At 36.3% G+C, this 18,555-nt stretch overlaps 1 protein-coding gene across 5 annotated transcripts in view; it reads right to left on the bottom strand.

Moving 5' to 3' along the window:
• Positions 1-18,555, bottom strand: part of GABRA2 (gamma-aminobutyric acid type A receptor subunit alpha2) — a 127,491-nt gene that overhangs the window by 77,150 nt on the left and 31,786 nt on the right. For all 5 annotated transcript variants that reach the window (XM_045474182.1, XM_045474186.1, XM_045474184.1 and 2 more), the window contains one exon: positions 797-864. In XM_045474182.1, coding sequence (XP_045330138.1) covers positions 797-864 — 68 coding nt within the window. The remainder of the gene's footprint in view (positions 1-796; positions 865-18,555) is intronic.

Genomic DNA, 18,555 nt, shown 5'->3' with positions numbered 1-18,555 from the left:
AATTGGCTAACGTTTATAATTGTCCGCATTAAAGGAAAACTTTGTTTTTGTGTTTATTCCAATGAAAAACCTCCACATTTGGCATCCCTCCCCATGGGTTATCAGAGAAAGAAGTCAGGGAAGAGTGACATGGTGGAGGGTAACCAGACAAAGAAAGGATAAGGGCATTTCCTCTAATTCTCACTTCCTGGGCCATAAGGAAGGTGGATGAAAAGTATTTCAACAAAAATTTCTGTAACTGAGCACTATAGTTAGCAGTAGAAATGGAAGAGTTAATACTAAAATATTTATGCTTAATCAATAATTATCTATGATGTGTCTAGCCCACCAGTTTGTAACCCAACTTAACAATTTCCCTCTTACACTCATCTCATTAAAAATAAATAAATAGACAGTGGTCTACAAAACTGTCCAGATTTTACTTATCAAACTCCAAGCAGGTCCTTGAATCCTAGAAAATGGTCCTCAGTAATATAATTATTTTTATTTAACTAATTGTTTACCACACTGTAGCTAGGTACAAGCTATGAAAAGAATATGAAATACAAAAGTGTTAATATAAACACTCAAGCAGGGGTAGTGTATTGATATAAACAAGTATCTTTAATTCTCCAAGTATTGGGATAGACTAAATAGGCAGACACATAATTCTACAACACTAAAATTGCCTGTTTATTTTAACTTCCCCCCATATAACGGGAACATTCTATGAAGTAAAAATACTATTTCTAGTACATAAAAATACATAGAAATACTATTTCTATGAAGTAAAAATACTATTTAATGAAAAACTCACCATATCTGTATCTGAGACAGGGCCAAAACTGGTCACGTAGATGTTAGTGAAGACTTCAGTAATACTGTCTGGCATGAGAAAAAGAGATTAAACATAGATAATACATAATGAGAGCCACGGAAAGAGAAGGGGTCAAGTACATGGAATGATTAGAAGGCTGTGTGATACTTAGGAATATTGGTCTTTACTTTCTTTTCAACCTTCACAAACAACAAACATTTCTACATTGCTCAATTATTTTATAGGTTCTCACAATCATAAATGCTAAACGCCTAGAAGTATTATAACATTCTTACTTGGAAACTAGACTGGATTTAGAGCATTTCGTTTTAAACATAGTTCTGAGAATTAGTAATGTCTTAGAATCTATCTTCAATGAACTAGTTTACAATAAATTTACTATCAGTGCTAAAAATAAAGCATGGTTCGTATGGTTACTGTTTGATATAGTCCTAAATTTTATTTTTAAAGTAAATATTTCAGATGGTATTTCATGATGGTACAGGTTTAGTTTGTAGATTGTAAACTAGTATATCTTCTCAATAAAGCATAAAAATGGATTATTAATCATTAGAAGTAGTTCAAATTAATATAAAAAGCATAATTATTCAGTGCCTTAAAAATAAAAGCAAATAACACATTAATCACAATGGATTACTTCCAAACAAACTTGCCTTTACATGTCCTTAGGAATGTATGAAATGCTAAGATTGAATTGAATTCGATTCAAAAGTTACGCAACTTATTAACTATAACACATTTAACTAGATTGCTCTTTTAACCAGGTGATTTAGATCTTTGGTTTTAAATAAGCCAAATGGTGATGGGGGAAAGGCTCAAAGAAAAGATTTCAAAAGAAAAATTCTTCCAAGGTACTTATATTAAAAAAAAAAACAACAATAAATCCCTAATTTTTATTATCATGAATTGAGTGTCTCCTCTCCTGTCAAATCTGTAATTCCACGCAAACAATATCACAGACTATTTTTAATATTATGCTGGACACTAATTCACCACCATGAAAGAGAAAGTAAACAAAGTTTGGGGTATTGTTTCTACTGAGGCAAAAATTAAAAGTAAAAAGGATTTTGAAGTAACAGAGGAGGCTTTGAATGTTTATGCTTCAAAAGGCTTGAAAGATAATAACCTGCATGACAGACCTACGAGTAGTATCTCTGTTGTCATCTCACTATACATGTACTCTGATGTGCATACATAAAGGTAAGGAAATGTGCCCAGTGACCACACATGGTAGAGTGAAAACAGCCAGGTTTTAGAACCCAAGCAATCAGGCTCCTAAGCCGTCAGGGTAAACAAACCAAAGCACTAACCACAGTCAATAATACATTTGAAACTAAAAATGTTTTCTCATTAACTTTCTGTTCGCTGTAATACTCTGCACCAAAAACATGTAGTGTTCTAAATAAAGGCATTTATTCAGCTTTATTATTTTTCTATCCTAGTTGATTCCCAAAACTGTTTTCATGAAATTTTACCATAAAACTCACATGAGACACAAATATATTTATAAAGTTAATTCTCAGCCGCCGGATACCCCAAAGACCTGAACAGGGTCAAGTTCATGGGCATGCAGCTCCTACAGTGTCATACAGCCCTGTGCTCAGAAAAGCCCACTTGGGTTTAATGTCCTGTTTTTGCTCTCCTGAAATTTCTCACTCATCTTTTGAATAAAGGGACCTTCATTTCCATCTTGGACTAAGCCTCACAAATTACGTAGCTGGTCCCAGACGTGAGTTATATGTGCTATTAGAAAGAACTTATGGAAATGAGACTCCGGTTTCTTTGCTTTTTCCTCTTATTCATACCGAATCAATACTGTCACATTTATTCAATAAGCAATTGAATACAACTTTAGTCACTGTAGATATCGATTTAAAATGTTCCAGAGAAGAAAAACGTAAATGCTGAGGTAGTCTTCAGCCAAATAGAGGCAAATGAAATTACTCTCCTTAGTCTGGAGTAGTAAAGTTAGAGAAGAGAGATGACAAAATGTGTGAATATATTCATGCTAAGGATATGAGGAACATCCCCTATATGCCAAATGGCAAGGAAAGAGTACAGAAGAGTGTTATCAGTACCTCGTGGCTGCAGGAAAGTGCCAGCTAAGAATCCAAAGAGAGAAAAATAAGATTACCCTCAAAGCTCTAAGCAGTAAGAGCAACACCTAAAGACACAGATATGCAAAATTACCTTAAATAAATGATTTCATGGTTTATTAACTTCATAAGCAGAGTTAAAGAACGTATGCATTGCAGGGAATATTCTCCTGCTAGGGAATTTCAAAAGAAGGAATATCAGCAAGGCAAACACGGACCATGAATACCCAAGAGCTGTCTGAGATCGAGAACGTGATTCTTGGTTGTGGGAAAAGAGTTGTAAACAACAAACGTGAAACAGTAAAACATTTTGCTGTGATGACTACAGATATCTAATACATCTAACACAGCTTTCTAAGGTTCTACATTCAAAATTCTGTTGTTGATTATAATTTGCCTTTCCATAAGAAAAGAGAAGGGAAAGGAAGGAAGGGGAGGGGAGAGGAGGAGCAAAGAAATGAGATTTTGTGAGTGTAAGTTAGTTTGGTATCTTGTGACACTAATATGTCAAGGTCCATAGTATCTTCTGGTTAATTTTTGTTTCCCCATATGGATTTAGAACAGGGTTGAATTGTGTGGTTAATACCTGCTATAATATTCTGATTCACGTGGACAGATGTCTACTAGAGTAAACAAATGAACTGAAAATCTGGTGGCAACCCCTGTCTCTTCAGTTTAAGGACTATGAAGACCTTCTCAAGTCCTGATCAAATTGAGTGGACCCACCTTGACTCTCCTGACTCACTGCTTTCACATTGACTATTATCTCTTTCTCTTCCCTTCTTAGTTGATTGCTTATCTGCCTCTAAGTCTCTGTTTAAATGTTCTCTCCTCCTAGAGAGGTACACTCTGCCCCCTGTATAAGGTAAGTCTACTTCCCTCATTTTTTCCCTCTTACACTTCATTTTTTCATAAGATATTTTAGAATTTGTCATTATTTTTATTCCTTAATTTTTGTATTCATTTTTTTTTGGGTTTTTGTTTGTTTGTTTGGTTGGTTGGTTTATCTCCCGAACCCAATTCAGATTCACAAAAAGACAAGGACTATGTCATTTCTGTCCACTGTTCTATCACCAGTGCTTAGCACAATGCCTGCCACATATTAGGTGCTTTATGTTTGAATTAACAAATAATTTCTAATTATAGTTCATGTAGATTATACACCTTTCTCCCAAATATCTCATCAACATTACAAATGGCCATGAATAGCTAAATGGGCACTGTCATTAGTGAAGACAGAGCCCAAACTATCCACTGACAGAGGGAGGTTGAAAGTATATGAAATTGCATCCCAGTGAAGAAAATTTAAATCTAAGAAAAGGGAAGAATAGACCTAGAGAAAGCACTATTTTAGTGGAAACAAAGACTTAACTGCTGATCAGTAAGCGACTTTTAACAGAAATGTATACCATGAGTTACCTCAAAATAATTATTTATAAGCTAAATTCTTGGCTGTAGAAATGCCAACAGCATAATATGCCAAAGAGGATCTTCTATATAGATTTTTCCAAAGGCAAAACAACACGAGGTTAATATTAGGTACTTGAGGAGAAATAATGAATGCACGCAGTAAACGTTAACGAAGGTGTGATCCTTAGGAACAATCATCAAATTCAGGATTTGAAAGGCACCTATCACTGGGGAGAGAGAAGGGAATAATCTGCACAAGGTTACAGAGGGGGTTTCTAATATATTCTGTTGTTTTCCTTCTTTTAAAATTCATCTTAATTTTGGCAAATTCTAAGATTTGATGAAGCTTCACATGAAATAAATGATACTATTCTCTATACTCTACTGAATGTTTGAAATACTTCATAAAAAATAGCAAAAATGGCCCTGAAGGCTATCCAAAATGAACATATCAGTAGTTTTAAGAAGGGCTTAAATTCATTGATAAAATTGTTCTTCATTGAGTAATGCAGAATACAATAAAAACCAAACTCACTTTTTTAAAATCCTTTGCAAATAGCTAAGTTTGGTTCCTGAAGACAGTTAACATGTGTAGGAATGTGGGGTATCAGTTGTAAAGAAAGACAGATGTTGTATCAAAAGAGATACAACGTGCCACAAAGATGAGAATATTCTCTCTACATATATGGAAGCAGGGAATTCACTGAAGGACTCTGGGAGAATGTTAGTTGCAAGGCTATTATACTGGAAATGTTATGTTACATTTTTAATGTGGTTCTCCTGAATCAATGGAGATGAAGACAATGTATCCAGTTTGGGAGATGTTGCAGTAGCTAAAGAAAGAAAAAACAAAACAAAGCAAAACAAAACATGACATTGAGAAAATGAAAGTGTAGAAGAAATCAAGAGAATAAAGTTTGGGTTTTGTAAAGTAGTACTGTTTTTTTTTTTTTTTTTTGGTGTTGTTTTTTAATCTTTATTTTTGAGAGAGTGCAATCAGGGGAGGGGCAGAGAGAGGGGGACAGAGGATCTGAAGCGGGCTCTGTGCTGACAGCATTGAGCCTGATGTGGGGCTAGAACTCAAGAACCGCAAGACCATGACCTGAGCAGAAGTCACATGCTCACCGACTAAGCCACCCAGGTGCCCCAGTAGTATTGTTAAAAGATGCTGAAATAGGACCTTTTGTTTGGTACAAAGGACCTGTAGAACCTGAAAATGAGCAGTTGCCATAGAATTGTAGGGCATAAAACAAATGAGAGAGGACTGGAAATCATTACATCCTCAATGAGGTCCCTCTTACCATCCTATTTTAAAGTGCAAGTGCTCCACAATGTTTCTCCCTGGCTTTACGTGTTCACCGACTTATGTTCACTGTTCACTGTCTATATCCATTAATAGGGTAGACACAAGCTAAATGTGGCTATCTAAATTTAATTTCAATTAGTTAAAATATTTGGTTCCTCAGTTGTACTTGCTACATTTCATCCACATGTAACTATTGCTATCGCATTGCACAGCTCAGATGAACATTTCTATTGTTGCAGGAAGTTCTATCAGATAATACTGGTTTACATCCTCCCACTAGAAGCTAAACTCCATGAAGACAGGGACTTCTGCTTGTTTAGAAAAGTAAAGCCCTAGCACAGAACAACCCCTGGCATAGTGCATTTTCTTAATAAATTTTTCTCAAATAAATCAATACATGAATTATCATTCTTAGTTCAGAGTCATTTAAAGCAGACATTGCATCTGCTATCATAATGCAATAGCCTATTGAGGAGAGATACTATGCAAAATCAAATAAATATACAATTACTGACATGATAATATGCTATAAGAGCATATAAGACTCCTGGAAATACCCAATTCACCTGGTGTCTGAAAATCCATGATCTTTTGATCATGCTTAACCTTAGAACATTTTTATCATCATAAAGAAGCCTTGAACACATCCCCTATCCTACTTCCTCCAGGCTCTCAAAACTAATAATTCAGTTTCAGTTTCTATGGATTTGCCTATTCTGGACATATCATATGAACAGAATCCCTTCTATTCCTATTCCTAGTTCATAGAAAGGTTTTGTTTTTTTTTTTTAACTGAAGAAACGGTGTTGGGTTTTGCCAAATACTTTTTATGGAATATGCAGATAAATTATTTGCCCTTTTTATTCTATTAATATGGCATATTACACCAGTTTATTCTCATGTATTAAAGCAAATTTACATTCCTGGAATAAGTTTCACTTGGTTTGGGTGCATAATTTTTTATATGTTGCTGGATTTAATTTGCTACTATTTTGTTGAGCATTTCAATGTCTATGTTCATAATGGATACTGGTCTGTAGTTTTCTTTTCATGTAATGCCTTTGTCTTATTTTAGTATCAGAGTAATACTGGAGTAAAAGAATGAGCTGATAAGTATTCTCTTATTTTTAAAGGAGAATTTATGAAATATTGGTGTTAATGTTCCTATAAATGTTTAGCAAGATTCATCAGTGAAGCCATATAAACCTGTAATTTGCTAAGACAGAAGCTGTATATTATTATTATTATTAATTCTATCTCTTTCTTTATTTAGGTCTATTCAGATTTTCAATTTTTTTGAGTGAGTGTTGGTAGCTTGAATCTTTCTAGGAATTTGTCCAATTCATCTAGGTTATTTAATTTCATGTCCTATAAATGCAATACAAATATATTCCCCTAGAGTATTTTTGTAAGATCATTGAAGCATTATTTACAACAGCCAAGATATGAAAGCAACCCAAGTGCCCAATGACTGATGGAGAAAGAAGATGTGGTGTATATAAAGAATGGAATATTACTCATCCATAAAAAAGAAAGATCTTGCCATTTGCAACAACATGGATGGACCTAGAGGGTATTATGCTAAGTGAAATAGGTCAGAGAGGAAAAAAACAAATTCCGTATGATTTCATTTATATGTGGAATCTAAAAACAAAATGAACAAACGAAGAAAACAAACAGACTTTCAAATACAGAGAACAAACTGGTAGTTGTCTGGGGGAACGGTGGGTGGAAGGATAAGCAATACAGAAAAAGGAGATTAAGAGGCACCAAAAAAAAAAAAAAAAATCCCACAACAACAAGAACAAAACACTCCTCCTAAAAGAAAATGAGTAGCCAGGAAGGAGAATCCAGAGAAGCAATGGAATCAAAAGTAGAGAAGAATATGGTGTCTGACAGATTAGAGATAGGAGTGTTAGAAAGGCAATTTACACCCCTATGAAGAAGGGAGTGATAGACAGTCACTGTTGGTGAAAGACGAAGCAATCTGAGGTCTAGAATTTTCACTGCATTTGGAGACACGGGGGCCATTCATGGAGGAAAGAATATGCACAGAGGCCAACATGGAGTAGGAGAAATGGGAGAGAAGAAGAAAAAGCTGGAGTGATTTTAGACAACTCTTCAGACGTTTGACTGTAAAGGGGAAGAGAACTCCAGCAACAGAGGAAGGTGCAGGGGGAAGAGACAGTTCTTTGTTTGCTTGTTTAAGGTGGAAGATGTTTGAACAGATGGCAATACAGATGGAGGGACTGAGGTAGAGAGAAAAGATCAGTGATAGAGGAACATTTCTGAGTAAGCAGGCAGTGCATGCATTAAAAGAGACTGACAACGCGTACACAGAAAGAAGGAGGAGGAGGGAATATCCTTGATTACATTGGGAGTGAACAGAGTGTGGAAATAAATGGAAGTAGGTTTTTAGGTCTGGTGGCAGGAGGGTAAAGTAAGTTACTGGAGAAAAGAGAAATGTTATGTGCAAAATATCTGTACCTCATTCTCAGTATAATAAAGATTCCAGCAAAAAGTTTGATATTTCAGCAATTATAGTAACAACATTTAAAACAGTACCTATGCATTGAAGACCACAGTGATGTCTGCTGCCAGTTCTTTGTCCATACTCCCTTGACAATGACAATTCTCCTAAGAGCTAAGGTATTCTGACGCAAGCACCTTTGATTCTCTGCCTCACGGCTCTCCCTGGCTGTGCAGGCCAGACTGGAATTGCAGGGAAGTTGGGAACAACCATCAATCACTGATTGATGGGAGTGGGAGGACACAGAACGCAGCTTTCACTCTTCCTCACTGGAGACAACTCTCAGCCCTGTCCCACACTATTTCCTAGAAAACTCAGCGGGCGAGAGGGAATTAAACCCCAGTTGCCCTCAGCAGTAACCTGCTCAGTAGCATACCCTGTTTGGGGTCCTTTCTCTTCCCTGTGTTGCTTAGCTGTCTTCTCTTCTAATACCTCCTGATACTAATTCCAAAGTTAATGCTTATCTGAGAGTCTGCTTCTGAGAGAAACCAAAGCTAAATGCAAAATTATTCAGTTATTCTAAGAAGAAAAAAATGATAATAATGAAAGACATGGGAAAGATATTAATTGTATTCACTGGAGCTAACCATCCAAACAATAAGCTATACTGTCTTTACGTCTGTAGTTTGGATATTAACAGTGATATTAATAAGGACACAAACTGACAATACTGGCAGAAAAATCAAACTGTGGATGAAATTAGATCATACTAATAATTTTGCTTACCATGCATCATAAATAGAATGTCACGCATATATTTTAAAACAAGTTAGTCACTGCTGTGTTTTATTTTAACTCTCTCAGCAACAACAAAGACACTTTGCTTCCTGGGATGATTCCCATCACACCTACATGTGCCATTTGTCATCATTCAATTTGCTTAAAGTCAACAAATACTAAGTGACTTGGGTATAAGGCATTTAGTGTTCTCTATTAAAAGCTGTAAACTTTGCATTTGATAATACAATATGTTGCCATTCTACCACAAAGGAACTTTTGCACCTTGTCCAACATCTTCCTCCCAGTAGACACTCAATACATGTTTTTAAAAAAGGAATGATGACCTGTACATGCGGTGCCTGGGTGGCTCACTCGGTTAAGCCTCCAATTCTTGGTTTTGGCTCAGGTCATGATCTCATGGTTTTTTGGGTTCAAGCCCTGCATCAGGCTCTGCACTGAAAACAAGGAACCTGCTTGGGATTCTCTCTCTCTCTCTCTCTCTCTCTCTCTCTCTCCCTCCCTCTCTCTGCACCTCCCCTGCTCGCTTGTTCTCTCTCTCAAAATAAAGAAATAAACATTAAAAAAAGTGGGGCACCTAGGTGGCTCAGTTGGTTAAGTATCTGACTTCAACTCAGGTCATGATCTCATAGCTCATGAGTTTGAGCCCCATGTCGGGCTCTGTGCTGACAGCTCAGAGCCTGGGGCCTGCTTTGGATTCCGTGTTTCCCTCTCTCTCTGCCCCTTCCCCACTCATGCTCTATCTCTCTCTCTCTCTCTCTCTCAAAAATAAATAAACGTTAACAAAATTAATAAAAAATTTTTAAAAAAGTAATGATGACCAGTACAGTGCTGCATTTAAATGGTCAGCAAAAATGCCTTTAAAAGCAGGAAGATTAAGAACAATAATAAAACCAGTATGTAGTGTTTCAATACAATCATTTTTCACTATAGCTTTACATTTTGGTCTTTGATTCTTTGTGAGGATCTGGAAATTTTAAATTATCATCATATATTAAATATATAAAATTTCCTCTCAGTGTTAAGATCCCTGGTTCTTTTTAACTGTTGCTTCTTTATATATTCTGTTTGTTTTTGTAGTTTTGTTTACTGTGATCTTTTCCTACTAATGAAAATGCATTAGTTTAATAGGTAATTTTTAAATTACCTATTTAAGAATCCTGAACAAGAAGCAAGATGACTATATGCTTATGAAGAGGACACAAAAAGTCCTTAAGGAATAAACTAAATACATCCAATCATGACAGTCACTGATTATGGGTTACAAATGAACCTGAATTAAGATCCCTGTAGGTACGGTCTGTCCCCAACAGAGTTTGGGACTCTTCTGGCCAGGTAGAACATTTGTAGTGCCTTCTCCCTCTTTGAAATGTCTTTTCTTTAATACTTAATGATCCCGCTTACTCTGGTGAGGAAGCAGAAGCCACGCCTCTCTCCCCAAAGCACTACTGAAAGAAATCACATAGGAAAGGGAAGGAGACACTGAAGACACCTGATTCCCATCAGTTTAGTGGTGCCCATTTGGTCCAACTAACAAACAGCTACTAAGGGTTTACTAACTACAGTTCAGAGACATCCACAGCCTGACAGACAAGTGAGAGAATGTTTCCGAAGGGAAGTTGTATATGGCACCAGAAGCAATTTACATTCCTCAAGGTAATGTTTCATCAAGCAATTGCTACAGTCTCAGCCTGGGACCCTGACAAGCAAAAGACAGAAGATGCGCTCCAAAATATCACTGCTACTACTCCCACTTATTCCCTTGTGAAAAAACTCTAGTGACCCCCATCCTTTCAGATTGTAAAAGATGACATACACAGCACATGGGATGTCCATATTCCAGGGGCACCTGGGTGGCTCAGTCGGTTAAGCATCAGACTCTTGATTTTGGCTCAGCTCATGATCTCAGGGTTGTGGGATTGAACCCCATTCCAGGCTCCCTGCTGACCACAGAGTCTGCTTGGGTTCATTCTCTCTCTCTCTCTCTCTCTCTCTCTCTTTCTCTCTCTCCTTCTGCCCCTCTCTCTCCCAGCTCTCTATAAAATAAAAAAATGAAATAAAATAAAGAGTCCATAAAATAAAGAGTCTGGGCACAGGATGTTACAAATCTAGTATTCCTGAGTTAGTAACTTGGAGCTTTTTAGTTGTTTTCTAAGTACTGATAGAAACGAGATTAACAACTAAGCCGTGAGAATTTAAAAATAAAAACTGTGCTCATATAAATTTATACTTTGCTTCCCAAATACACATTAATAAGGATTCTCATATCCAATATACAATAAGGATAAACTTTTATCTTTTTAAGAGTGAATTATTTTATAAGCCAAAATGAATTGAAAATTCTTAATGCACTAAGAAATATAATTCATATATATTACTAACATCATGGAATTGAAAAAATCTTACTATATTCATTTTCTTTATTATAAAATGGTACATAAGTTAAAGCATGCTGACAGGTTTTTTTTATGATCTTTTCACCATCCCCGTAGAATACTGCTGTCAACAGCAAAATAACATTCACCTTGAAAAATAACTTTTCTGTTCTTTCTTCACTATTTTGTAAAAGGGAAGCGTTTAAATGTAATACAAGTATAACTATTGAAAAATACAATCCGAACAATTTCAAAAGCTTATATTGAACATGGCTTTCAAATATTCAAAATTCTGCCTCCTCTATTTCCAGTCTTGGTGAAAGGTACCATGTCAATCGTCACTCTCTTAGACTCAGTCTGACCTTCTTACACATATTCTACATCTTCATCATTCGCCAGCCTCTGTCAGTTACATTTCCTACAGATTTCTTGAATTTTCCTTTCATCCACATCTCACTGGCAATGACCTCCGGAATGGCCTCTTGGGCATTTTGCCAACTCCTATCAACCCTCCATGATACTAGTAGAGTATTCTCGCCCAAGTAGAAATTGTGATGTTTCTTCTCTGACCATCTGATCAATCTTTTTCTCAATGACTCTCCTTTACCTAAGGGTCAATTTTGAAGATTATAGCATGGCACATAAGACCATTCATGATCTGTCTCTGTCCACATTTCCATTCTCACCCATTGCTGTTCTATAATGAGTACCTTAACCATACAACACTCCATGTCATTCTCCTTCATTTCTTTTCTTTGTTTTTTTTTTTTTTTACACTTGCAATTTCCTCTATATAAAATGTCCTCTCAATTAATGCTTGTTCTTAAAAATTGAGCTCAGATAACAGTTCAAGTGAAGCTGCCCTTACCATCCCTGGGGTATTTAATCAGTCTTTCTCTTGGTTCCAGGAGTTTTTACTCCTTCAAATGAAGCAATCAAACCACCTTGCAACTTTTAATGCATGAGAAGTTATCAGATCGTCCTGTGTTCCATACTCTAATTCACCACTCTACAACTCCCAGAACTTTGTTTTATAGAGCACCATAGAGTGTCATAGATAATCATAGAATGATATAAAGCAACATCCTAACAACAGTCATTTAAGTCATTTATCATTCACTTTTTTCTATCATGCAATTTACGTTTTCTTTAGAGATACGGCTTAAGTAGGAAATTCATTTTGATCTTCCTGTTCAACTCTAAGTGGATAGCAGATTATGATCAAGGATAAGGCCAATACCAATCCTGACACACTTAAATATGAAATAAATCAAGTAATATCTTATAACTTAGATAACTTTTTTTCTGAAATAAATTACACATAGGAAGGAGTATTATGATGATGCTAAAATTACTGAATTACATTAATCATATTTGGAAAAAAATTTAAGGCAAACTTTTGGATTTAGATGCTAAAAAAAGTTCATTTTCTTCTTTTCTTTTCAAGTAGAATGCAGTTCTCACATTCAAAAATCCAACATTTTCCATCTACAACATTCCAGAGTTAAATGCATGGGGAGCCTTGTTGGCAATATTACAAACCCTTGCTATCTTTCCCTGAATCTCCTGGATCAGCCTCAAAAGAAACTGTACTTATAACATAGAGCTTATTGATATTCTAATTTGATGATAGTATCACTTTTCTTCTTAAAACTAAATTTGGCTTAAAGTAGAATGGAAGGAAAAAGAAATCTTTTGAAGTAATTAACTTTATCACCCATTACTGGATGCTATTTCCTGATGGCATGTGCATTGAAAAATATTATGATTACTCTACATTTAACCTATAATTAGAAACTTTTAGAAACTTACATAGCAACTCTTAAATACTTGTCCTATCTGTTGAATTCTCATTGTGTGATAATAAAAGGAACTTACTGTCTATTAAGCATTTACTGTATGCCTGGACTAGGTTAAATTTTTATATATAGTTGATTAAAATTTATTTTCAGGATCACCCTATGAACTATACATAATTATATTCAATTTATTCTTCATCTAAATTCAATAGCTAATAAGACACAGAGCTGCACTAAAACATTTTTCTCTAGCTTAAATCTTCTGCTCATAACTACTCAATAATAAAATGTCATTCAAAAATTCAAAGATTTTTCATTTAGTTTCAGACTGTTTGGTATCATGAGTAGTGCCAGTATAATCAAACCATATACATTTACTACACATCTGTCAAACATGAGCCTCAGGGTATACATATGTAGAAAGATATAATAATATAGAAATACCAGTAAAGAAACCTGCCGTCCAGTTCAGTAATCAGTGCTAGTTTTGTGCAAAACATAATGTCATTTAAAGTTCAATATGAAAAGTTTATATGGATATGCATGGGACACACACATAAGTTTTTCATCTTATCATATATATCATATATGTATCTTATCATGTATATACACAATACATGCTATATGCATGTTTTATATAATGGTATATATAACATATACATGTTGGTGTATATATAATTATATACATATATATACATATATATATTAACATGTGTTATATGTACATTTGTGTGTACACATACCAATATATAACTTTTGGTGCTGAACTGCCCCCATATTGAAATCAAAACACATATCATTCTAGCTTAAATCTGGAACTTCTGAAGACAGCTATATGTAGAAAGCCACAGAGAAATGGATACATGAATTTTCTTTCTTGCCTTGTTTCTTTCTTCCTATTTTTCTTCCTTCAAAATAAAACATAATTGAGTGCCTATTACACTATGTCATTCTCTTAGATAAAAGACAAAGAACATAGTATGTGGCCACTGTGATCTTGGAGGGAAAAGAATCAAATAAACAGATTATTGTCCATGAAGTATGCACAAACGGTAAAGATGGTCAAACATGCTAAGGTGCGGCGTGAGGATGTGGGAAACATGATGGTGAGGAGACAGGAAGCAGTGCAGTCAGAGCTGGGGAGTCAGAGGAGGCTTCTTAAGCTATCCTTTTTCATCTTTTAATTTTTTTTAATGCTTATTTTTGAGAGGGGGGGTGCTGGGGAGGGGCAGAGGGAGAGGGAGACACAGAATTGGAAGCAGGCTCCAGGCTCTGAGCTGCCACAGAGCCCGATAGTGGGCTCGAACTTTGAATAGTGAGATCATGATCTGAGCTGAAGTCGGATGCTTAACCGACTGAGCCACCCAGGCGCCCCAGCCATCCTTCTATCTACAAAGCATGCTTCTTTTTACTCATTTTTTTTTCTTTTGGTCTCAGAGCCTTTCCCTCTATCACTTCACCTCATTTGATTACAGGGCTTCACAGCTGCAAGCTAAGAAGAAAGGGGAGGGGTACCTATTACCTTTACTAAAATATTTATACTTGTGATAGGCCCCTTGGGTGAAATTTTAGGAGACCTGGATTTTTCCCAAGGGAGAAAATATTAGGCAAGTAGATTATGGAATTATAGAATTTGTGCCTCAAAAATGAGTGCAAAAACCTGTAGTAGAAGAAGCTCAAGTGATTCACTAGATGCAAGAGAGAAATGGGAGGATTTTTAAAAATTAACTATGAAATTAAAGTGATCTAGAACTTTCTGGTGGTCTTTATAACTGTTTTGGATGCTGCACCTAGATGTGGTCAGGAACGCTCATTTTCATTTAATTCAAGCTCCCAAATTCATCATTCTTTGTGATTCGCAACACTATTTTACTTTGATCTGTCCCTAGATCTATCCCTGAATACTAATTACATCTGCGTATTTTTCAGAACAAGCAAAATATTTTTATTTTAGACAAATGCAATGTAGAGATGCCAGAATTTTTTTTACAACCAAAATTTTTTAAAGTCAGAATACTTGGGAAGATATACATATGTAATAACACGTAAGACTTATGTATGAAAAACTGACATTTTAAAATAGTGATTTATTAGTCTACAGCATACTTTTAGTTTCTCAGCTCTGATCAAATGTCTCACATAAAATATTTCAATGTAAATATCCCAGTTGCTTTATACCTTTTGTATTTTCACTTAAATTTTATCCTTTTTCCTTCTGTGCTCTGATACAATGTTATCAACAGGAGATCCCCACCCCACCCTAAAGTCAGACTCCAGCACTAAAAGTATTTGTTATATAAATTTGTCAGTTTGATACATTTGGGGTTTTCCCAGAAAATCATTCTCCCTGTTCCCCCTTACTTATTCCAGTCGTTCCTGGTAGTCTTTTAAACTGCTGTTTCAACTCTCCAGACAGTTTTAAAAGGCAGCTGTGGTACAACCCCAGCTAACAGATCAAAGATATTCACCCCATGTTTGCCTTCACTGAGCTCAGAATGTGGGACTCTCAGCCCTTTGCTGGAACAGCAGAGAATCACTGACAAATGAGCCTTTGCACCTCATGCAATAAAAACACAGCCGGTTTATTTTCACAGGGACAGTTACAGCTAAATCAAGGTATTTCATTTGTGCCCTGATATGCTTCTTCACCCACAGCTCTCCTGGTCGGAACGGACACTACATCTCTGAACTCTATTTACAACTGTTAAGCTTCAACATTCTGCTTATATTTGTGACTCGCTGATTACGATGAAAAAACAGAAATAGTAAGTGAGCTACAGAATTTATTTTTCCTTTGGTCCTCCCAGAAATAATGTTTGCTTCTCCTCTCAGTGTGAAAGTTTTTATGTATCCCATCTGTAAGTATTCACAAGAATATAAATCCAATGCAGAGAGAAAATACATCATTTCCAGAAAATATTGTGGCAGTTCTCTTTAGTTCCTAAGGATGTATCACCACATAAAGAGAAGAGCTAAGGTCCCCTTTTGCCCATGTAGGAGGAAATTTAGATAGACTTTTTTAGGACTTATTTAGTCAGGTAATTTCATCCATTGTCCATTTCCATTGACTGCATAGTACTTGCCTCTATGTGGCCATAAAAAAATGAGGCCGGATCACTACCAAGGCTCTTAACAAGGGAGACTATTTTCTGCAATCAAGAAGGCTGTGGGCATCCATACTGATTTTGGAGAATGTCTGTAGCAAGTGCCTGGATCAGACAACTTGATGGGGGATGAATAGGCAGGGCTGGACCTAGATCAAGCTATAAAGAAATTTTCTCCAAAAGGCCTTGTTATTTTTTCACACATACTGCTTTCTCTGAGTAACAGAGCTGCCCCCATACATCTCAAGGGTTCAACAATTATTCAGCACCAACTTTGTGCATATCATTTTCATGGTGCTGTGAAATGCAGCAAAGAAGATGCAAAGAAGCACAGGTGAGTTCACTGTTTGTTTTTTAAGTGTGTAAAACGAGAAGCTACAAATTTTAAGATAATAATAATCATTGTATTTATTGTAACCATTCCAGATGCTTAGGCCAAGACCTTGTAATTATCCTTGACTTTCATTTTCCATACCCACATCCAGCCATGAGGAAATCTGTTGGCTCTGTCATCAAAATATATCCCAAATCCTACCACCTGTCCACCTGTGATCCACCCCATCATTGTCTCTCACCTTGATAACGATAATGCCCTCTTAACCGGTCCCCCAGCTTCTATCTTTGCCCTCATAGAGTCTCCTTTCATCACATCACACTGAGTAGATCTTGTAAAACATAAGAAAATGGAATCTTGCCATATTTCTCCTGGAACTCTGAGATTTATTACCCATTTCACTTAGAGTAAATGCCAAGGCTCATATGATGGCCAACAAAGCCCTAAGTGACGTGAGCCATCCTCCCCATTACATATCTAACTTTGTCTCCTAGTAATTTCCCCCTTTATCGACTTGGCCTCCTTGTTCTAGGCATACTTCCACCTTACAGGCTTTGAACTGACTGCACCCTTCCCCATCCTAAAGTTGCTCTTTTCCCAGCTGTACACATAGATGACTTCTTTGACCTTCTTGATATCCTCATGGAAATGTCAATATCTCAATGTGGCCCATATTGACTCTGTAAAAACTGGAAAACGCTCTTACTCCCAGTTTTCTCACTATTCATGTCCCTGCTCTACTTTGTATTCGTTTTTAATTTTCTCCATAGTATTCATCACTTATAGCCAGACTATATATTGTACTTATTTTCTGTGTTTATTTATTTCTGCTCAATTCACAAAGATGTAAGCAGGCGCAGGAATCTGTTTTGCCACTGATATATGCCAATGGATTAAAACAACTGCTGGTAATAAATACTAGGCACTCAATAAATACTTATTAAATGAATGACTAAATTTATGAAAGAATGAATAAAAATAGCTTTTACTGAATGCATACTCTATGCCAGTGCTCTGCTTAGTATTTTGCATACATTATCTTGCCACCTCTCATAAAACCCCGTGAGGTAGGTACTATTCCTCCTCTTGGCAAATGCAGAAACTGACATGTAGAAAAGTTTGTTACTTGGGGCACCTGGGTGGCTCAGTTGGTTGGGCATCCAACTTTGCCTCAGGTCATGATCTCGTGGTCTGTGGGTTTGAGCCCAGCATCAGGCTCTGTGCTGTCAGCTCAGAGCCCGGAGCCTGCTTTGGATTCTGTGTCTCCTTCTCTCTCTGCCCCTCCCCACTCTCTCTCTCTCCCTCAAAAATAAGTGAACTTTAAACATTTTTTTTAAAAATTAAAAAAAAAAAAAAAAAGGTTTGTTACTTGTCCAAGGTTACACAGCAGGTAAGTGGCAGAGCCGGGATTGAAACTCATGCCCAACTCTGAGACTTTGGATGTTAGCACTGTGACATGCTGAAAATAGCAACTTGATTCACTACTCAGTTCTGCATAATCATAAGCTCTGTTAGATTAGGAAAGGATTTAAGCTCTGTAGACTGGGAAGAGGAAAGTAATTATCAAGAGATAGGTTATTCCCAGAGCCTAATCCTAATTTACAACAATTTTCAAAACAAGATACTGGCTCACAATGTTTCATAGAAAAAGGCAAGAAAAACACTGGGAACATGAATTATTTTTAATTTGTTATCCTTTTAATTCATTTCCTTATATCTTGATTCTCAGTTTTCTCCTGGGAATTATTCCTAACTTTCTCTAATGCTTGACCTCTGCTCTTGACCTTCAGCGAATCCCATACCTATCTATACCTTCCCTCTTCTTGTGCACATGATCTCATTTCAGATTTGAATCTGCCATCCAGTTTTGCCCCATCCATGCCAGACCTGGCACCACTTGTGTCTTAGATCCCAAAATTCCTTGGAGGAGGAGAGGCCTAACTATAATTATGCACACTAACTCACTTGATACATCCCTTACAGGCAGCCATCAACGGAGCAGATTCTTAATATGTGCATTCTGATAAAAATATCCTGGTCTACTCC

The sequence above is a fragment of the Leopardus geoffroyi genome, chromosome B1 (genome assembly GCF_018350155.1).
Source record: "Leopardus geoffroyi isolate Oge1 chromosome B1, O.geoffroyi_Oge1_pat1.0, whole genome shotgun sequence".
Taxonomy (NCBI): Eukaryota; Metazoa; Chordata; class Mammalia; order Carnivora; family Felidae; genus Leopardus; species Leopardus geoffroyi.
The sequence above is the reverse complement of the archived record's forward strand: the minus strand, read 5'-3'. Positions and strand labels throughout refer to the sequence as shown.